This window comes from Diabrotica virgifera, chromosome 1 (genome assembly GCF_917563875.1).
Source record: "Diabrotica virgifera virgifera chromosome 1, PGI_DIABVI_V3a".
Classification (NCBI taxonomy): domain Eukaryota; kingdom Metazoa; phylum Arthropoda; class Insecta; order Coleoptera; family Chrysomelidae; genus Diabrotica; species Diabrotica virgifera.
Genome location: NC_065443.1, coordinates 138,413,162 through 138,436,388, shown reverse-complemented (window position 1 = coordinate 138,436,388; position 23,227 = coordinate 138,413,162). Strand labels below are relative to the sequence as shown.

Below are 23,227 nucleotides of genomic sequence, written 5' to 3'. Positions count from 1 at the left end.
ACACCAGTTAAGTATTAGACCAAACAGGATTATGATAAATATTTAACTTATCATTTATGGACTTTAGACTTTATAGAAGATCCTGATTTTTTTTTTGAAATACAGACCAATATACCTACTTTTCATAATAATGTTCTAGTAAATAGACATAATTTTCATTTCATTATGATACAGTAAACAAATATTTATTTTGTACTGTTTAAAAATCGAGTGACTATAAATATTATTTTTAAAATCAATTTACCGTTTAAGAAAATTGTAAATTACGCAAAAACTATGACTCCTAGTTATAGAACATCCCTATACCATTCGAAAGAGGAACCTGTGTTTAGCATAATAATTTATTAATATACATGGTGTTCTATTTAAAATAAGTATCATATGACACATTAAATAATCCAATAATGAAACTGTAAATTTTGAACACCCTGTAAATAAATGTGTAATAATCAATCATGGAATACATTAATTATAAAATAATTACCAGACCGTACTGTCATAACGTGACAATGTCATACAATGCCATTAATTAACTACATCTTTTGTTTTAAAATCGATTTACAGATTAAGAATTTAAATAATTGTAAATTACGCAAAAACTATGAGACCTAGGTATAGGACATCCATATATCATTCGAAAGAGGTAAAATTGTTTAGTATAATTATTTATTAATATACATAGTGTTCTATTTAAAATAAGCATCATGACACATTGAATAATTCAATAATGAAACTGTAAATGTTGAACACCCTGTAAATAATTGTGTAATAATTAATCATGGAATACATTCAACCAATATCGAACTATTTAGATGTAAAAGTATTTTTTTTGATAATTTCTTAAATAACTTGAAAATAAGCCTTCTTTTAAAACTTTACATTTTAAGAAAAGTCACCATAACTCAGAACACTCTGTACATAGGTATAGGGAAGTCTTATGAAACTATACCTTCTTTTTTGCGGACAATTAAAAAATGCAAGAAAATACAGGGTGCTCCATAAGAAAAAATATAACTTTGATACGCCGCCATTTATTGGAACACCCTGTATATTTCAAAATAATTTTAAAATGTAGATTTTATCAACTTACAAACTACTAATTTAAATGTTTTTTCAAATCTTTTACCATTTCGCTGTAATCTTCCGTCCCGTTAGTGGTGACTCACCATGTATATCATACTTTACTGCGTTCCACGGTCACCTTTCAGTACGGACTCTTATGAAGAACAGTATTGCCAAGAGATATTAATATTTATATTAAATAAATTTTAAAGTATATTTATACCTCACTTGGTCTATTAAATTTGTCAGTATGTATGAGAAATCTTGTAAGCTGTCAAAGCAAAGGGAGTTTATCTCGGTGGTAGCACGTTCGACCGGAGATCGAGAGGTCCCTGGTTCGAATCCGTGTGTTATCTAACTTTTTTTTATTTTTAGTATTGTTTTAATAACAATTTTTGGAAAGTAGTAAGTAAAAATTAGTTTAATCTTTAAATACAAATAACCTGTTGAAAGTATATTTATTTCGTTGAAATCATATAATAGAAGTATAACTTCTTACGTGCGTACAAAGAACACTTGTTAAAAAGTACATTTTTAAGGCACTCATCTGAATTGCAGAATTCGCTTCTCTCATTCTGCAAACTTCCACATGCGTGCCTTAAAATTGTACTTTTAACACTTATATCATAAATAACTATTAAATATAATAGTAATCACAGGCTAATTATAATTAATATTCAAATGATATATCTTTAATATCGTATAAATATCTTTCATAGTTACCTATCTATGAATTATTTAAAAATAATAAAACCCACAGATTTTCAAATCAAGATGTTTTGGACTTCTGGAATATTCTATTTAGACGGACTTTAAGTTTGTCTGCTTAAAACCGGCAACACTGAGCTGCAAGGTTCCATAAGTTTTATATTGGGGTATGTTGCCCACACTGCAAAGTGACTGCGCAACGCAGAATAGTGCCGTCATCCATCTGCGATTGATGATGCAATCGATGATTTTTTTTTAAATAAGAGTAGGGGTCGTGTGATAACTCATTTGAAAGGTTATATAATTCTGAATTCACTAATATAAACATTAACATAATTATTTATACAGGGTGCACAAAAACTTTTGTGAATTAAATTAATTGAGACAAAAAGAAGAATCTATATAATTTATTTAATTCGAAATACATTTTACTGCTGTCATAAAACAGAAAAAATGGTAATTTGAAAAATAAACATTACTTTTCGCTTAAATTAAATGTTCAAACTGCTAAGAGGCAGGTGGGTGGCTGCTTTAATATTGAATTTAAGCTAAAAACAATATTTATTTATTAAATAAATATTTTTCCTTTTCTCGGACAACAGTAAAATGTATTTAGAATTAAATAAATTATATACATTCTTCTTCTTTTTTGTCAAATAATTTATAAAAAATTTTTTTGGACACCCTGTATAATTATGTTAATGTTTATATTAGTGAATAGAGAACTGAATAACCTTTCAAATAAGCTATCACACGAACCCTACTCTTATTTACAAAAATCATCGTTTGCGTCATCACTCCCAGATGGATGACGTCACTAGTATGATATACATGCCAAAAAATTATAATTTAAAAATAAAAATCGACCTGATTCGTAATTTATCTCCAGAGTCACCCATTCTCGAGAAAATGAATTTATTTAAACTCAAACGTCCTCACTGTACCTATAACTTCAGAGGCTTATATCTGAGTCTTTTGAGTCTTACATTGAGTCTTTTGTTCTACACATCAAGGACTACCAGAACCCAAAGTTTCAGAGCATTTGACAGAGAGCCATTTCCCATAAGCTTTCTGCGGGGTCCTTTATAAAGACACAGGCCGATAAATAGCGGACAATGGGAGAATCAATATACATTCATCACCTGCCCGCTTGTCTAGATAAAATTCCAAAAATTCTGCATCCTTAGTACCCAAATATGAGTAAACTAGAATAAGGAAAGACAGTTTTGGATTTAATTCGATTCGGGGGCATCCATCATCGGCTGACCTAGGTTTCTACTTTTCATTGTCTTTAGAGCCGCCTGTGGTGTATGCCGAAGCGAACTAATTCTGGCTGTCCCTGTAGGCAAATTATTAAAATATTAAATGCGTACAGATGCGTTAGCGACATATATCTAGAGACATCCGACCTATAGAGAATTTTCTCTGTCTCTATTTTTAAATCATTTGTAATATCCTATACAAAAATCATTTTTGTAGGTGTGAAAGTTTGGCTGAATTAATCTGGCTCAATCGACAACAAACTAAAGAGGTTGAAAGGTTGAAGCAGAGGGTACCTATGGTAGATCCGCCTGTAGTAGCTGATGTGCTACCACATCTAGTCCAGGAGTTTACACAGTTGCTATCAACGCTAGTTACCTCGACTTTTATCATCGAAAAACAACCACCACAAGTTATGAAAACAAATACACGGTAAACTAAAAGTCAAACAATGAGGAATGCACGTCATAGATTTAATGACATCATAACTTACCGGTTCAAACTTGACGGCAAACAGATTCAACAAATTTTTCCTCATATATTAGTTTTTTTTTGCTACTATTGAGTTAAGCAGGAAAGTGCTGTTGCCAAATAAAAACATATATGTATTTACAACAGCAACTACCGGCTATACTGTTTCTCTTTGCCTTTAAGAGTGTGAAACAAAGACAACTATCTGTAATATGTGTATCTGTAACATATAGTCAAACATATAGTAAACAAAGTGTCAAAGTCATGTTGTCCTAAGAATGTTATGTAAGATTTTTGTTTGTTTATTTTTTTCTTCTTCTTTTATGGTCTTTGGGAGATGTGCCCATTTAGCCAGCAACATTTCTTAAAATTAACGCCTAACTAAACCTACTATACAACAAAACTATTACGACAAAACTAATCGACCAATCAAGGATAGGGAAGGGAAAGTGAAGTTGGTTAAAAAATAGTGTCATTAAAATATAAACTAAATAAATAAAATATAATTTGAAAACAATAATTTGACATTATATTTAACCTCAAATATTGTGACAGACGTCAGTTACCATTTACAATCTCACCAAATATGATAATGACGTCATATAAACTCGTCACTAATTCTAACAAATGAAAAATGATGGCTCTAATAGGAATGTCATGTCAAAAAAATCTTATATTCCCTAAATATTTTTTCAAAATTAGAATATGACACCACGAGAAAATTACGTGCATTCCTTATTGTTTGACTTTTCCTATACATATATAAATTGCTTCCTATAAACGTTTAAGAAATTGTGATGTTTATAATATATGAGCACCAAGCCTCATGGCTTTGTTCTTAGCTTTTTCTTTCTTATTGTGAGATACCTCAGGTTGTTATTAACTTTGTGACTCCATTTGTTCCTAGGCCTTGATTTCAACTTCATTGAGGGATCAAGCTAGATCTTCATTATCGTGGTATATTATGTCTTCGTGATTTCTCCATTGTCTGTGCTTTCTTAATTATTGTTTGTATACTCCTCATTTAACAATCCATCAAAATGTTTCCAACGTCTTAATGTTTCTTGTTCATCAAATATCAATTTTCCTTATTTATCTTTCTAATATGTAGGTTGTGGTTTATATTCCCCTTTTTGATTTTTAATACCTGGATATAAAATACTTATTTTATTTACCATAGAATTAAATCTATTTTTGTTTTGTTAATTGGCCTTTGATCGGGTTTACACGATTTATGCGACTAATGTCACCGATGTATTTCTATTCGGAAGTTGACAAGTGCATAATACCTAACAGTTTATAGTCTTAGAAGTATTTTAAATTTTTAATAAATATACTTACTGTTAAAATGTTAATTAAATTTAGATTTTTGTTTCTAGATTTACGGCTACCGTTCGTCTTCTTGTCGGCGGAAAATTGAACGTTCACATGACGCCTCCGCAAGTTAAAGTGACGATCATATCAGAATCGCAAGCAAATATGCTGTTAAAGAATGACAAATTGGGCAAAAGCGGCGAGAGTTCGGGAGAAATTTTGAATAATACAGGCACAATGGAATACCAACAAAACTCCAGACAGCTCTCAGTTAGTTTTAGAAATATGCAACTGAAGAAGATCAAAAGAGCCGAGAAGAAAGGTAAGATCTTTTTTACCTAAGAAACTTGATCATTTATATTCTTGTTTGTTGTTCATATTGTAAGTCAGTGGTTCTCAACCTTTTTGAGTGATGTACCACAAAATACATTTTATTTTTTTTGGTACCACCCAACTGAAATATCTATCTAGCTAGGTAATCTAATTAACTATAATAGTGCTGATTTTGGCTAAGCTTTTGCGTTCTGTGTACCACCGCAAATAATAATAGGTACCACCAGTCCTACATGACTTTTATTCTTTATACAATGACGTGTGTTCGTTGGAGAATTAAGTAACGAAACTACTGAAGGAAATGCACAAGTTTATTGAGATGTTAACAGCATAGGGTACAAAACGATACTGAATTCTAAATTAATGAATACAAACTATTTCTTAAAACCTTTCACAGTCCTGGAATCTGGAATATATCACTGACACGTCGCAATTATCAGCGTGGGTGTTTCTCAGCTCCGATGTGGTCTAGATATTGTAATAAAAACACACACAGTGGCGTGCTCGCCATAACACATGTACCACATATTGAGAACCGCTGTTGTAACTTATTTAGTGACAAAATATGACAATGTAATCCAATTCTTTTCCAAATTACGTTGATGTCTTTATATTTTGGAGCAAACTTAAGTAAATACACTAAGCGGCAAAATTAACGGAACACCTTAAAAATGGGATAATATGTTAGATGTCTCGAATTTTCTATACCTGTTGTCCGATTTGAGTGATTTTTTCAGTATGTTATAGCCTTATTATTTAATAAAATCGATGTAATAATATTATTGCTAGACAGGTAAATGGTATTTTATACCGGGTGTAAGAATCATACTGGGTTTTTTCCTTAAAGTTCGGAACTGTGGAATATTCTAGCACATATAAAATATTAAAATTAAAACTAAATTGTAGCCCTAGGCTTTATTAACATTTGACTAACAACTAGTCATGTTTTTCACCAATAAATCCTTATTTTCTGCTTAATTTAATAGACAAGCCAAAAGTAGGCTATGAGAAATTACCAATTTAATAGATTTCAAATCGTTAACAGTCAAAAAGTGTTCGGTTTGTTGTTTGTTGTGAAAATTTTGGAATTTGGTATATCATGGTATCGGCTTCTTAATATTGGTAACAATTTACCACAGGTAAATCTTCGGACTTTGAATTGGCCATCGCATAGTCCAGATCTTAACCCGATTGAACATTTGTGTGACATAATTGGCAGAAGACTACGACAGCGTTTGCCACCTCCTAGAACCCTACAAGAGGTAGAAACAGTAGCTCTTCAAATGATATTGATCAAGACCAAATAGCATACCTCATTTGTAATATAAAAGTTTATTATCGAACATAAGCGAATGAATTAAAAAACGAAACGTTAAGAAAACATAAGGCTACAATTGAGTTTTAATTTCAATATTTTATAAATATGCTAGAATATTTCACAGGGTGTTCCGAACTTTAAGGAAAAAACACAGTATGATTGTTACACCCGGTATAAAATGACACTTACCTTTCTAGCAACAACATCATTACATCGATTTTCTTAAATAATAGGGCTATAACATACTAAAAAAATCACTCAAATCGGACAAAAGGTGTAGGAAATTCTAGACATCTAACACATCCCATTTTTAAGGTGTTCTGTTAATTTGGCCGCTCTGCTCGACAAATTGACAGTTGACTCACTTGATGTCGATCTTGAAGGTATATAACGTCGGAAAAATGAAAGAATACCCATGCGTCATCGATGATATGCATACGAATCAAATAAAAAATTTCTAGTCAAAACAAAGTCTAAACTAAGTTAATACTGAAAATAAACAGATGTGACTACTACCCCACCGTACGATTTTTCGCTACGTAAGAATGTGTCAAAAAATGTTTGTGATGTTATTCTTTTTCTGACAATATATATTTATTGGTGATAAAAATTTTTGACCTCCGATTTGTCTGAAAATTGGTATATAGCTTCTGCGGGACGTAAAAATAGGATATTTAAGGTCAAAAAATCTTCTTCTTTTTTTCTCAAAATGTTATTTTATGCGATTTTACAGTGATTTGGTGTTTATTTAAACAAATTTGCATTTTCTGTCGTAAAGTATCAATGAAAAACATAATATTTTAATAGAAAGGACTCAAAAATGTCATTATATGGCATTATAACAAGTTATTTTGAATCAAAACAAGTTTTTTATCAAATTTTATAGTGTAAAAAACGTTAAAATACCTTTTTTTTACATTTTCCTCCATTCCCAAAATACATCATCATCGATTTGGCTGAAAATTTGCCCACAGATAGCCAAAAGATAGGACTTTAAGTGGTTAGAAGGATTTAAATTATATTACAATACCAAAAAAGTTACATGCAGTAATATCAGACTCAAAAGTATATATTAGTCCAGTCGGGATAGCATTTGAAATTGAATGCCGAGCTGCCCAAAATTTTATTTTTCTGATCTTTAGAGGAGTCAATAGTAGCCTAAATTTAAAATCACGAATGAATTCGTCCGTTACGTTGGCCGCCATCTTGATTTTAAAGGAGAACCTGTTTTGCTCAATATCTCCGCCATTTTTAACTTTTCGACAAAAATGGTAGGAACTGAAATTGTTCCAAATAAACCGTATTTACAATTATTACAATTTCTTTTTAACGATTTTTGTCGTGAGGTCGATATTTTCGAGTTAATTGTACTTACAGTAGACGCCTATATTTTTGACTATAATATTGCATGTAACTTTTTTGGTAATGTAATATAATTCAAATCCTTCTCACCACTTAAAGTCCTATGTTTTGTCTATCTGTGGGAAAATTTTCAGCCAAATCGATTATGATGTATTTTGGGAATGGAGAAAAATGTAAAAAACGGTATTTTAACGTTTTCTACACTATTAAATTTGATCAAAAGCTTGTTTTGAATCAAAGTAACTTGTTATAATGCCATATAATGACATTTTTGAGTCCCTTCTATTAAAATATGTTTTCCATTGATACTTTACGATAGAAAATGCAAATTTGTATAAATAAACACCAAATCACTGTAAAATCGCATAAAATAACATTTTGAGAAAAAAAGAAGAAGATTTTTTGACCTTAAATATCTTATTTTTACGTCCCGCAGAAGCTATATACCAATTTTCAGACAAATCGGAGGTCAAAAATTTTTTTTGCTCCAAAATTGAGTGATTTGAAATGGAATGACCCGTATGCAAATATAGTATTATGAATTTCTCTATGTTAAAGTTGCCAGTGGACGTAAATAGTAACAGGAATTTAAAAAATGTCGTTTATGTCAGCTGCATTAAGTGATTAAAATGAAAGTAAACTTAATGAATTCAGATCATTAGGTATCCAGATCATTTTCCAGATATTGTCTGTAAATAAATGTATAGGGTTATTCACTATATTTTGACCCCCTGTAAACTGCTTTATTTACAGAATTAGAAAAAAATATTAAATGCAAAAGTTATTCGATTTTTAAATTATGATTTTTTGACATATATATCATACTAGTGACGTCATCCATCTGGGCGTGATGACGTAATCGACTATTTTTTTAAATGAGAATAGGGGTCGTGTGATAGCTCATTTGAAAGGGTATTCAATTCTCTATTCAGTAATATGTATAAACATTAAGATAATTATTTATACAGGGTGTCAAAAATTTTTTTTTAAATTAAATTAATTGACACAAAAAGAAGAATGTATGTAATTTATTTATTTCAAAATATCTTCTACTGCTGTTAGAAAACAGAAATAAAAGTTTATTGCACAAATAAACATTGCTTTTTGCTTAAATTCAATGTTTAAACTGCCAAGAGGCAGATGGGTGGCAGCTTGAACATTGAATTTAAGGCTATGGGTACATAATTCGCAAATATTTTACGTGTATCCCTACTTTTTCTGTCTTTACACGGCAAATTACGTGTAGTAAAATTCACACTGGTGTGGATATGTAAACATTACTAGAATGTCATTCTACTTGAAAATGTCATAATTAATTTAAAGAGATGGCTTTTGAATGTTCTTGGATAACTGTTATTTTTATAATTGCAAATTATTAATTCAGTTAATAAATGTGATAATTTTTTCACTAACTATGTTTTCAGTGATTGTAATAATTTATTTGTACAACAAAAACTAATAATCAATCGAGAAAAGAGGAACAGTGTTAATGTGATTTTTTAATAATATGTTGTTATTTTGGAACGCTTACAATTTTGAACATCTCTAACAACAAAATACTTGGATCACAGGATATATCTGATGTATTCTATGCTTGGATCTTTCACAAATAATACACAATAAATAACTTTTTATTAAGTTCACGTCTTAAATCAATTATTTATCAAATACACTATATATCAATAATATTTAATCAATTTCTCAAAATATTCCCGATGCAATGTCAAATATTTAAAATTGTCACTGATTGTCAGTGTCTGACTGACAATATATGCTGACAATATTATATTCGGTTGAGTGCGTTGTAAGAGAAAGACAGATTTGGAAAATATTACCACGGCATTGTGTTCATTTTTTTCAAATCCTGAAAAGACCAATAAATATTTTTGAAAAATTTAAACGCAGAATGAAAGACTAAATTATTACCGAGGGCCGAAAGTCCCTTAGAATAAATAAAAAGTTTATTTTGAATGAGATATTTGAATTTAAAAATCACACTAAATTTTCTCTTAGTTTTTTCACCCCTGTAACTTATTAAAATAAACATTGTAGAAGTTCTCAGGGACTTTCGGCCCTCGCTAATAACGTAATCTTTCATTCTGCGTTTAAATTTTTCCAAAATACTTATTAGTTTTCTCAGGATTTGAAAAAAATGAATCCCCATTTGAATAGCATTGCAGCCGAAAATACGTTCCGATCCTCTTAAGTGAAAAGTAATGTTTATTTGTTCAATTAACATTTATTTCTGTTTTATGACAGCAGTAGAATATATTTTGAATTAAATAAATTACATACACTCTTCTTTTTGTGTTAATTAATTTAATTAAAAAACTTTTTTTGTACACTTTGTATAAATAATTATCTTAATGTTTATATTACTGAATAGAGAATTGAATAACCTTTCAAATGAGCTAGCACACGACCCCTATTATCATTTAAAAAAATAGTCGATTACGTCATCACGCTCAGATGTATACGTCACTAGTTTGATATATATGTCAAAAAATCATAATTTAAAAATCGAATAATTTTTGTATTTAACATTTTTTTCTAATTCTGTAAATGAAGCAGTTTACAGGGGGGTCAAAATATAGTGAATAACCCTGTACATTCGTAAAAATATACTAATCTGTAATTTCATACACTACGATTGAAAAGTCAGAGTAATATGTACACGTTTGGCGAACTCATAGACAGAGGTTAACCATATTGACAGATGATTTTATTGACGTATTTTAATTAAATAAATACTTAACAAACCAAAAATACAATATAACATCAAAATAGCTCTTAAAAGAACTGAATTTATTCAAGTAAATACGACTGATTATTAAAATTTATAAACTCTACCGAACCTAACCCAGTTTCACTGTCAAAGTGACAGAAATCGAATCAGTCAGATTATAGTTGACCAGCACGATTACTCGAATAGTAGTTTATACAATCATTATCTCTACTCATGTTGTATGTTTTTCTAAGAATGACATTAGAAGTACATAAATAGTCGAGTGTGAGTTTAAATTTTCTACTAAATTAATATAACTACGTTGAACAATTTTATCGCCGTCTCACTCTGCCAATTATAAATATGTAACTGCGTATGGCTTGGATAACGTTTTTGCTTTGTAGACAACACTTAATAATCTATCTCTCTCGTTTGTTATTTATAGAAAAAGGCAGCAAATCCAAAATATGTGCTTGATATGATCGTTCATGGGTATTCTTTCATTTTTCCGACTGTAGCAATGCTTCCAGTTGACAATTTTGAGGGTGATGCTTGCACCCTCAGGATGACATCAAATTCTGATTGTTTTGTGTGTTTATGTATTAGGTGCTTATGCATCATTTATCCATGTATTGTGTGTTGCATTTATACCTACAATAAAATTATACCCGACACATGCAGGCGAGGCATGTCTCATGTATAATAATTATTGTAGATGATGCATCTCTGACTTTCCATCAATCCGCGAATGCCAGCAAGTTCTTGCTGCCAACCTTCTCTTTTAGTACCCTTGCTACATTCTCCTGACGGACCCTCTGCACATGTATTTTCATTAAGTTAGATGAGATCCGCTTTTTTGATACCTCTTCCCTTCATGTCAGTCTCTTTCATGATTATTAATGCATATTTCCATTTGTCTGTGCATACTTCTTCCTCTCTGAAGAACCATGTATTTGTCCTAAAAGATTGAGGTTAAATCATCATATTGATGACTCCAGTTTAGGGTGGTCCTTATTTTCGAAAGTTCATATTTTTTCAAAATTATTTGTAATTTTGTTCAGTTACACCAAAACATTAAAAATACAAAATTTCAGCTCAATCCGATAATATTAACACGTGCCGCATTGGCCTTGAAGTTTCATGCATCTGACTGTCTAACATGCTACGACGAGTCGGCGCCAAGTGCGTTCGAATTCGCTACAAGCGCGACTACAAGTCTCGACAAGTCAATTTTGTTTTTACATATTATTTGTTCAATGCTACATTCGTTTTAGTTTCGTACTTGAAGTGCATAAGAAAAGACGTGCTATATAAGTAATTGATAAAAGTGCTGAAATGTCCACTTTGCGGAACAATATTTATCTAGTTGGAGTGATGAAAAATCAAATCTGCGGTAGTAAATTACCATGTAAACGAGATGTTTTGAGTGTACTTTTTTATAACATGAGAGTGGTAAATTTAAATCTTAATGACAGCAGTGCTTTAGTTATTGATGAAGTGGTCGTTTTTTGGAAAAAAGCAAGAATCCCAGTTCAAAACCGTTCAAACTGTATTTTGAAATTAAAATCTTTGTACGATAATGTCAGAAATTTAGAAAAATCTAAAAATAGAGATACTGAACGGCAGAGAGAAAAAGAAAATGATTTTAAAGAAGCTTTAGACAACCTTTTCGATATTGCCACCTTAAATGCGTTAAATGAGATTAAAATCGCCGAAGATAGAGAATTTTTAATTAAGCAAAGGGAGAAAGGTAGAGTAGGTTGTATGTTGGGAGTAGATATCAAATTATTACGTAAGGAAAAGCGGAAAGAAGAACGCACAGCTGCAGAGTTGAAAAGAAAAGAAGATTTGTTGGAAAATTCTAGTTGTTCGATTGGACATTTTGAAATGGAAGATAAAGAACACGAAGATTCACAGAAAAAAGTGATAAATCAAGACAACAGTGAAGATGACATATATTTCATATCGGAATCTCAACAGGGTCCATCTTCAAACAAGAGAGGACGAAAGACGTTAATGACACCTCGCCTGGCCGCTGCCTTGGACAAATGTAAAGTGAGTGACAGGGATGCAATGCATATTATTTCTGCCGTCCTAGAAGCTCTTAATATAGATATCACCGAGTTTGTTCTCAATAGATCGTCTATCAAAAGAAATAGAGAGATTTTGCGGAAAATAAAATATTCATCAATAAAATCGGTAGGAAATGATGCAAATTTTATTGAAGTGCATTGGGATTCCAAATTATTGCCTGATATCACAAAAAATGAGAAAATTGATCGGCTTCCTGTGATCGCGGTTGGTTTAGATTTTGAACAATTATTAGGAGTACCTGGAATTGCATCATCAGCAGGATCGGAAGTTTGCTCTGCTGTGTTCCATATCACTGATGAATGGAATTTAACCGAAAAAATTCAAGCCTTTTGTTTTGATACTACAGCATCAAACACTGGACGTATAAAAGGAGCTGCAGTTCTGCTTCAACAAAGGTTAGGGCGAGATATTTTGTGGCTTCCATGCCGACACCATATATTTGAGGTCGTTTTGGCTGGTGTATTCACGAGGACAAAAGCAATTGTAACATCCGGCCCTGAAATTGCTCAATTCAAAGCACTTAAAGAAAACTGGAAGAATATTGATAAAATGAAATTTTTAGATTATACCAGCGATGAAGCCGTTTATAATGCACTGAAAGATGTAGCGCCCGAAATTATTTATTTTGTGAAACAGAAACTTGCAGAAGAGCAACCACGTGATGACTACAAAGAGTTTTTGCAATTGACGCTCATTTTTTTGGGAGATAAAACAAATGTGAGTTTTAGGGCCCCCGGTGCATATCATTTAGCGAGATGGATGGCTAAAGCGATTTATTGTTTAAAACTTTTTTTATTTCGCGATCAAATGAAAATGAGAAAGGATAATTCCAAACTGAATGCAGAAATTTGCGTTTTCGTTGTATACTGTTATGTAGAGGCCTGGTTTTCAGCAACGAATACTACAGGAGCTCCCCTAAATGATATATATTTTTTGAGAAAATTGGTTATATTTAAAAATATTAATGAAAACATTGCAACCATTGCAATAACAAAATTTTTAAACCATTTATGGTATCTAAGTGAAGAGTGTGCTGCCATGGCAATATTTGACGATAGAATTGAGAGAGTTGAAAAAATTAGAATGGCTCAAAAAATTATGGAATTTGCAAGTAAAAACATAGAGACTGTGAATGAAAAAGAAGAAGAAAATGAAGAGACAGAAGTCATTGAGAAAAAACTATCGTTGCAAATCCGAGATGTCCAAAATTTTGTTCAAAAAGATCTACCAACTGAATTATTGTCCGCCAATTCACTTCAGTTATTTAAACGATTCGGTATTTGTGTTGAATTTCTTCAGGACGATCCGCTGAATTGGGAAAACAGAGAGGATTATCGCACAGGAAAAAATATCATTTCAACCTTAAAATGTACAAATGATATTGCAGAAAGAGGAGTCAAGTTGATTGAGGATTACAATGAAAAAATGACGAAAAATGAACATCAAAAACAATTTTTGATACAGGTATGTAGTATGTATAAACAATAGTTATTTATGAAACAGTTCGTGAAGTATGCTTTTTGCGAACGCACGCGATACTTAGAGTACGAGCGACAGCGAGTGCTCTACATCGCGTAAGTTCGCAAAAAGTACTTCACGCACAGTTTCATACAATATTTTATCTACTCTACGATAAATAAATCAAAAAACTGTAACTCTTCGTCACTGGAATTCATTTCAATTCTATTTACAATTTTTAGAACTTTGACATTTAAAAATTCTAATTTCTTTCAAACCACAAAACTGTCAAAATTTTTGTTGTAATTTATTGCTCATTATGTCATCACCATGACAACGCGAAAGTTAAGGATATTTGATTATATGAAAGTGTGTGAAAAACCCATTGAAAGTGTGTGAAAAAGTTAGTCCCATTTAAAATACACAGGTACTTCACGCACACTTTAAATCCTTCACGAACTGCTATCTATAATGACAGTTTTCACAAACTAAAAACTGATACATAATATGACGTAGAGTAGATAAATTTAATTTTTTGTTATTTTTTTCTTAGCAGTTAGTCCCATTTAAAATACACAGGTACTTCACGCACACTTTAAATCCTTCACGAACTGCTATCTATAATGACAGTTTTCACAAACTAAAAACTGATACATAATATGACGTAGAGTAGATAAATTTAATTTTTTGTTATTTTTTTCTTGAACACATTATATAGGCTAGGTTCAGAAAACACATTCAATATTATTTTTTTTTATTCAGGTTGTTCAGGAGTACCGGAGAGAGTTCCCAGTCGCCACAAAAGGAGGCTTACTTAAATCCAAAATATGTATCTGAAGTGGATGTATCATTTCAATAAATAAAAAATATAGTATTAGGATAAACTATATCTTTATTTTACGTTTTCATTTTAATTAGTATGTTTTTATACTAAAGTTTAAAAAAAATGCGTAATTTTATGTTTACAGTCGAGCGTACGCGTACATTGTCGTTCTTATAGGTAATAACTGCCTTACATTGAATCTCACAACTTTAGCGTCGATGCGGCACGTGTTAATATTAACCGATTGAGCTGAAATTTGTTATATTTTCATGTCTTATATAAAGGTACATTCTGGCAAATAATTTCTAAAAAATTCGAAAAAAAATTTTTTTCCTTATAAATAAGGACCACCCTACTCCAGTTATATCTAACACATAATTTCACATTTTTTTAGGAACGGAGAGTGTAATGGACGAAAAATTCTCTCTACTCTTCCAGTCACAATTTAGTGTCGGAGGAGGAGAGTTGATGTTCCAGGTATGGACACTGAGTTTACCAGTTGTAGTAATTGTGCACGGTAACCAGGAACCACACGCGTGGGCAACTGTCACTTGGGATTTTTTTTTTTTTTTTTTTTTTTTTTTTTTTTTTTTCCCTGGAAGCCGTCTGTTGTGAACCGGTTGTACTGCAGCCACTTGGCTTATTGTACATCTTCCATTGTTTATGAAACCCATTCCAGAATTCTGGAACCCTGTACCAGCTTGTACAGGTCTAGTGGGTGGGTGCCATATAATTTTGGAGTCATTTCGATGTCTCCGAAAAGTGTTTGCCGCCTCCGATCCAATGCCTCACAGTCATGCAAAATATGGTTGACTGTTTCAGGTTCTCTGTTACAGAGTCTGCAGCTCAAGTCTCCATGAAACAGCCCCATTGTATGCAGGTGACCCTTAACTGGCGCATGTCCAGTGAGGAAACCTGTTATGACTCTGAGCTGATTCCTGCTTGTTTTCAGCAGTAACTCAGCTCTACTAGCACATGTCCGTCCGATATACATCTTGCCATGTGTTTGACCGGGTACACTCTCCCAGTGTGAGTTGTGTTGGCTTCGGATCCAGGCTTTTTTTCGTTCGCGGACGGTGCTTTTTGGCACTCCCACGGCCGGCTCTGGACCCAGGTATTTTGTAGCTGATGCTCTCTTGGCAAGTGCATCAGCTCTTTCATTGCCGTATATGCCCCGATGACCTGGAACCCATACCAGTATAACACTGTTATGTTGTGCCAGTCTATCAAGTTCTTGTCGACATTCCCACACCAGCCTAGAGTTCACCTTAGGGCTTATAAGAGCCCCAATGGCTGCTTGGCTATCTGTGCATATGTTAACCCGCTGCAGTTCGAATGCCCTCAGGTTGTTTTCTCTTGCACACTGCAAGATTGCAAAAATCTCTGTCTGAAATACGGATGTACATTCTCCCAGTGGAATAGAAATGTTGAAATTTCCACCACTATAGAATATTCCTGCGCCCGAATCGTCTGCAGTTTTAGACCCGTCCGTATACCAGGTGCAACCCTGCAGTCTGGGTCGAGAGTTTCCTCTGTCCCATTCGTCTCGTGGGCAAATGTCCACTTGAAAAGGTACTTCAGGCATATATCTTGATGTCATATGGTCAGAAATCATCATCCATTCGGCATCATTAATTTCATTCGTTATTTTACTATGTCCTGATTTAACTGGTACGTTGCTCAGGTTTTCTCGCAGTCTATAATAGCCCATTCTCGCCTCACCTCTTATTGTTATATGTAAAGGAGGGAGATCCAGTAGTGCCTCCATAGCTGCCGTAGGTGTGCCCCTCATAGCCCCCGTGATCCCGAGACAAGCAAGTCTTTGCACCTTGCTTAATTTGATGATGGCACTTTTTTGCTGCACTTTTGGCCACCATACCACTGATGCATATGTAATTGTGGGTTTTACTACCATGTTATAAGTCCAATATACCATGTCTGGTCTCAAACCCCACATTTTTCCATGAGTACGTCTGGCTACCATTAACGTAGATACCGCTCTCTTCGTTATTCTTTCTATCTGCTGATTCCAAGTAAGTCTTGAGTCTAATATTATCCCGAGATACTTTACTTCACTCACCAGATTTAAATGTATACCATTTAGACTTAGAGGACCCAATTCCTCTGAATTCCTTCTTTTAGTAAATTTCATGATTTTGGACTTTAGAGGACTGATGTTAAGCCCTACATTTGAAGTCCATTCTGTAACTACTGTCAGAGCCTGTTGCATTCGATCTCTGACTGTACCATTAAATTTTCCGTGGGCTAAGATGACTAGGTCATCCGCATAGCCCAGGACGTGATGCCTATCGTTGTCGAGTCTAGCTATCAGGCCATCCATGACCAGATTCCACAATAGAGGAGATAAGACTCCCCCCTGTGGGCAGCCTCTGGCTACCTGAGCTGACACTGTATCCCCTAGCAACGTAGCATATATCACACGGCTTCTCAGCATGCAGTCTATCCATCTACAGCTTGTTTCGTCTATTCCTTTTAGACGGATCGCCCTTGTGATCGCTTCGTAAGAGGTGTTGTCAAATGCTCCCTCAATATCGAGAAATGCACCCAACATCACCTCTTGGTTTTCTAGAACGTACTCCACTCTCTGTACAAGATGGTGCAGTGCCGTTTCTGTGGAGACTCCCGCTCGATATGCATATTGTCCCCGATGTATCGGACTTTCAACCAATACACCATCCCTGATATGCCTATCGAGCAGTTTTTTAAGGTCTTCAGTACGAATGACATCAGACTTAATGGCCGCAGAGACTTGGCCCTTTCCTGTCCGATTTTGCCAGGTTTGGGTATAAAAGCCACCCTTATCAGCCTCCATGCTTTTGGTATGTACCCCAGCCCTAAACTAGCCTGCAGTATCTTACACAATTTTTTGAAAAGAAGGTCGTTTCCCTTCTGTAGAAGTATTGGATAAATCCCGTCCGGACCCGGTGATTTATATGGCTCGAATGAGTTTATTGCCCATTTGATTTTGTCCTGGTTTATAACTTCTTTTGCCACATGCCAGTTTTCCCTAGAACCATAATTCATGATATCCAGTCCGGTTTGCCATGTGTCTAGTGGTATCAGTTTTGTCTCAGACTCAGGAAAGTGCGCCCTGAAAAGCTCTTTCAGGGTGTCTTCACCATTCTGAGTGTATTCACCTGACTCTTTTTGGAGCGAGGGAATACTTATCTGAGGGTCCTTTGAGAGAACTTTATGGAGCCTTGCCATTTCTGAAGTCCCTTCTATCTCTTCACAATGCCTTCTCCACGATTCTCTTTTTGCCCTTCTCAGTTCCTTATTGTAGTCAGTCAGAGCTTTGCGATAATCGCCCCACTCGCCTGACCTTTTGGCGAAATTAAATTTTCGTCTAACCTCTGTCCTTTGATTTGCAAGATTATGATTCCACCAGGGAACTTTCCTGTTGGAATTCCTGACTATCTCCGGACAGTTGTCTTCGAACGCTGACGTGACAATCTCTTGAAATTGTTCGGCAGCCATGTCTAGGTCCAATGTATGCCTTATCTTCCCGTTAATCCTGCCTAAGCTATATTCTATGTCTGCTTGATATGCTTCCCAGTTTGTTTTACGAGGATTACGATAAGTTTCCTTGATAAGCTCATTGCCTGTCATTTCAAAACAAATGTGTCGATGGTCTGAAAAGGACACCTCATCTGACACATGCCAGTTTTTCACAGTTCTAGCCACGTTAGTCGTGGCAACTGTTATATCAATCACCTCCTTCCGTCGTGAAGTCACGAAGGTTGGTTTGTTTCCTACGTTTAATATGTCTAAATTATGTTGCATTATAAACTGTAGTACTGACTCACCTCTTGCATTGGTGTTTGTACTGCCCCAAGTCAGATGGTGCGCATTCGCATCACAGCCAATGATCAATTGCAATCCATTTTTCCTGCAATCTCTCACTAGCTGCTCCAATTCCCTTGATGGTGGTTGTTCGGGATCATCATATGGGAGGTATGCTGATCCTAAAACTATCTGCTTCACCCCTCCTCCATCTATGATCTTCATCTTTACCGTGGTTAAATCCCTGGAACAGTGATTTATCAACGGCAGTGTTTTGATGTTTCGTTTGACTATTATGCAAGTTCGCGGGACATCGGCAGACCGGCTATATATAAGCTCTCCACCAATACCCGATAGACCTCTTATTTTGCCCTTGTAAACCCAGGGTTCTTGTATCAAGGCTACATCAAACCTTCTCATGGCGACAGTAAGTTCTGCCGAAGCTGACTTACTATGCTGGAGATTCGCTTGCAGGATTCTGATTGGAGCCATCAATGCCTCTGATGGTTTTGAAGGATATCTTTTCAAGTCTGTAATACGCCTTGAAATTTGCAGCCTTCAATGTTTTATAGGAGACCTCGTCGATCGTGTATACGAGTAAATACGACTGATTATTAAAATTTATAAACTCTACCGAACCTAACCCAGTTTCACTGTCAAAGTGACAGAAATCGAATCAGTCAGATTATAGTTGACCAGCACGATTACTCGAATAGTAGTTTATACAATCATTATCTCTACTCATGTTGTATGTTTTTCTAAGAATGACATTATAGTCCTGTCGCCAGGGGGGGTACAACGGCCTTCTTAATTCAGATGGACTTACCCAAGTTTTTTTTATGTATTTTGACCCGTAGAACACGAATTTTTTGGGTAACAGTTGGTCCGGATGTCGATAAGATTGTTATAACCAAAGAAGTTGAGGAATTACATAACAGCGATTTCTCGCAAAACAAAACATTTTTTTGTATTTTTTGGGTCATTCTAACCAAAAAATGTTCCTACAAGTTTTTTCGTAGGATGCATAGTTTTCGAGATAAACGCGGTTGAACTTCCAAAAAATCGAAAAATTGCAATTTTTGAACCCGAATAACGTTTGAATACAAAATAAAATAGCAATTCTGCTTACCGCCTTTAAAAGTTTAAGTCAAATTATATCTGTTTTGAATATTTGCATTGCTAAAAATTTATTTTTTGGTTGTTAAAAAAAGCTATAAACACATAGTGTTTCCCGTGCCTAATACATGCGTTTTAATGCATGCTACTTAGAAATAGCCCCACTTGCACTTTTACCTCCTCTACGTACTCGTTCGATTTTAAATGAGAAATCATTGAAACATCACTCAAGCACTAGGTGTTTATAGCTTTGTTTTAACAATAAAATAATACATTTTTAGCAATACAAATAATTAAAACCGATATAATTTGACTTGAACTTTAAAATGCGGTAAGCAGAATTGCTATTTTATTTTTTAATCAAAAGTTTTTCGGGTTCAAAAATTCCAATTTTTCGATTTTTTGAAAGTTCAACCGCGTTTCTCTCGAAAACTATGCATCTTACGAAAAAATTTGTAGGAACATTTTTTGGTTAGAATGGCCCAAAAAATACAAAAAAATGTTTTGTTTTGCGAGAAATCGCTGTTATGTGATTCCTCAACTTCTTGGTTTATAACAATCTTATCGACATCCGGATCAACTGTTACCCAAAAAATTCGTGTTCTACAGGTCAAAATACATAAAAAAAACTTGGGTAAGTCCATCTGAATACAGGAGGCCGTTGTACCCCCCCTGGCGACAGGACTAATTAGAAGTACATAAATAGTCGAGTGTGAGTTTAAATTTTCTACTAAATTAATATAACTACGTTGAACAATTTTATCGCCGTCTCACTCTGCCAATTATAAATATGTAACTGCGTATAGCTTGGATAACGTTTTTGCTTTGTAGACAACACTTAATAATCTATCTCTCTCGTTTGTTATTTATAGAAAAAGGCAGCAAATCCAAAATATGTGCTTGATATGATCGTTCATGGGTATTCTTTCATTTTTCCGACTGTAGCAATGCTTCCAGTTGACAATTTTGAGGGTGATGCTTGCACCCTCAGGATGACATCAAATTCTGATTGTTTTGTGTGTTTATGTATTAGGTGCTTATGCATCATTTATCCATGTATTGTGTGTTGCATTTATACCTACAATAAAATTATACCCGACACATGCAGGCGAGGCATGTCTCATGTATAATAATTATTGTAGATGATGCATCTCTGACTTTCCATCAATCCGCGAATGCCAGCAAGTTCTTGCTGCCAACCTTCTCTTTTAGTACCCTTGCTACATTCTCCTGACGGACCCTCTGCACATGTATTTTCATTAAGTTAGATGAGATCCGCTTTTTTGATACCTCTTCCCTTCATGTCAGTCTCTTTCATGATTATTAATGCATATTTCCATTTGTCTGTGCATACTTCTTCCTCTCTGAAGAACCATGTATTTGTCCTAAAAGATTGAGGTTAAATCATCATATTGATGACTCCAGTTATATCTAACACATAATTTCACATTTTTTTAGGAACGGAGAGTGTAATGGACGAAAAATTCTCTCTACTCTTCCAGTCACAATTTAGTGTCGGAGGAGGAGAGTTGATGTTCCAGGTATGGACACTGAGTTTACCAGTTGTAGTAATTGTGCACGGTAACCAGGAACCACACGCGTGGGCAACTGTCACTTGGGATAATGCTTTCAGTGAACCTGGACGCGTACCTTTTGCTGTACCTGAGAAAGTAAGTTTCGTTCATATTTATTGAAAGATAATTAAAGTTACAATAAGGCGACAGCATTAATTTTTGCTAAAGTTTAAGGATTGAAATATACTGCACGTCAGAGAAAACGGACCACCCACAAAATCTAAGAAATTTTTTATGTTTTTATTTTGTTCTCTTTTATATCAAATTAAATATCTTGTGTATTAAGTCAGTTATACTTCCAGTATGTAACCCGACATTAGCATTAGTTACAAATGGAAAAAAAGGAAAATTTTGAGAAAATAATAAATGTACTGAAAATTTCGATGTACCATTAGGGAGCGTTCAAGTATTACGTAACGCGATTTTTGACCCCCCCCCCTACGTAACGCACTGTAATGGATGTTTAACTATTACGTAACCCAATTTTTGAAGATTTTTGACCCCCCCTCCTAACCTGTGTTACGTAATACTTGAACGGTCACTTACAGTTACAGTAGTAACGATAATTGAATTATGAGTCAAGAAGGGGCAAGGAGCACTTTTTTCAATAATGTGTATTTCCACCACGTTTCTGGATAATTCATCATCCGATCTGGAATAGAATTGATCACATGTTGGAGAAGGTATACAGCGTCTTACACGCCTTTTGAGAATGCTCCAAATATGCTCAATGGGTCTAAGGTCTGGACCTTGAGCAGGCCAGTTTATTTTTGGAATATCAACATTTTCAAGATACTGTGTTACAATCCTTGCCGTGTGTGGTCTCGCATTATCTTGCATTAGCAGAAAACCATTACCAATAAACTCACCATATGGAATCACATGATTTTGCATGATATCCGTTATATATACGTGTGCTGCCCAAAGCATTACTGAGCTAGAGTCGGACAAACATAAGTTTGGGATTGCGACGTAGCGTTTCGCGCAGACAAGCAAACCATTTCTACCAGTGGCGGACGAAAACAGGCAGATTTGAAATAAATTTTTATAAGTAAATTATAATAGCACCTAAATTATATTTAATTAAAGCGAAGAATGAATTTGTTTCTTTTTATTTTCATAGTTTTTAATAATTATGAAGCTTATAATCAGTTGCATTTGATAAAATAATGAGCAAAATATTAAGAGTACTTTAATATATGACAAATTCCTCAATATTTACAATTATTTAATAACATTATCAGGAAGGAAGGAAGGAAGGATTTCAACTATAAAAAAAATTAAACAAGTGTTTATTTTTACTAATTCTAATGTATTTATTTTCTAAACAATGATTCTAAACAAAGTTTTAATTACGATTCTTCGGATGGTTCTAAGATATCTATTCCGGAATTTGAAGTTTTTCGGAAATCGAAATCTAAACAAATTATCGATTATAAATACTTGGTACTTTTGAAAAAACATTCTTCATAACTGTAAATTGTAGAAAGTTGAACTAAAACGATGTCAACAAAATATCAATTTAAGATACATTATCCATTATACAATTTTATTTTTTAAGCTGAATAATTACTTTTACTATATTACCTAAAGCCTAATCCAATTATCATTTCCTTAATGTTTCCTTTGACCCTGGAAATTCCATTTGTTTGTTCTTTAGTTTTTGATAGATACCTTAAATAAATAGAAATGGTTAAAATATTTGGAAAGTAAATCTTCTTTTATACTTTAAGTAAATAAAATTGTAAAAGAATTGTATCTACCTACCATTTTTGTTAAAAATGCATATATATCAGTGTGTTTAC

General features: G+C 33.7%; 2 protein-coding genes across 4 annotated transcripts in view; both read left to right on the top strand.

The window, feature by feature from the left end:
- Positions 1-23,227, top strand: part of LOC114330295 (signal transducer and activator of transcription 5B) — a 126,278-nt gene that overhangs the window by 36,768 nt on the left and 66,283 nt on the right. For all 3 annotated transcript variants that reach the window (XM_028279620.2, XM_050644798.1, XM_028279621.2), the window contains exons 7-9: positions 3,250-3,462; positions 4,881-5,137; positions 21,307-21,518. In XM_028279620.2, coding sequence (XP_028135421.1) covers positions 3,250-3,462; positions 4,881-5,137; positions 21,307-21,518 — 682 coding nt within the window. The remainder of the gene's footprint in view (positions 1-3,249; positions 3,463-4,880; positions 5,138-21,306; positions 21,519-23,227) is intronic.
- LOC126880765 (uncharacterized) lies at positions 11,589-14,994 on the top strand. The gene is made up of 2 exons (XM_050644820.1): positions 11,589-14,111; positions 14,868-14,994. The coding sequence occupies exons 1-2, from the start codon at positions 11,889-11,891 to the stop codon at positions 14,940-14,942; spliced, it is 2,298 nt and encodes a 765-aa protein (XP_050500777.1). The 5' UTR covers positions 11,589-11,888; the 3' UTR covers positions 14,943-14,994.

What these genes read in the sequence shown, in the direction of transcription:
- LOC126880765 (XM_050644820.1), top strand. Translation starts at nt 11,889, where the DNA reads ATGTCCACTTTGCGGAACAATATTTATCTAGTTGGAGTGATGAAAAAT. An exon ending in AAAAACAATTTTTGATACAG is followed by an intron (nt 14,112 to 14,867) that starts GTATGTAGTATG and finishes TTTTTTATTCAG; the next exon opens with GTTGTTCAGGAGTACCGGAG.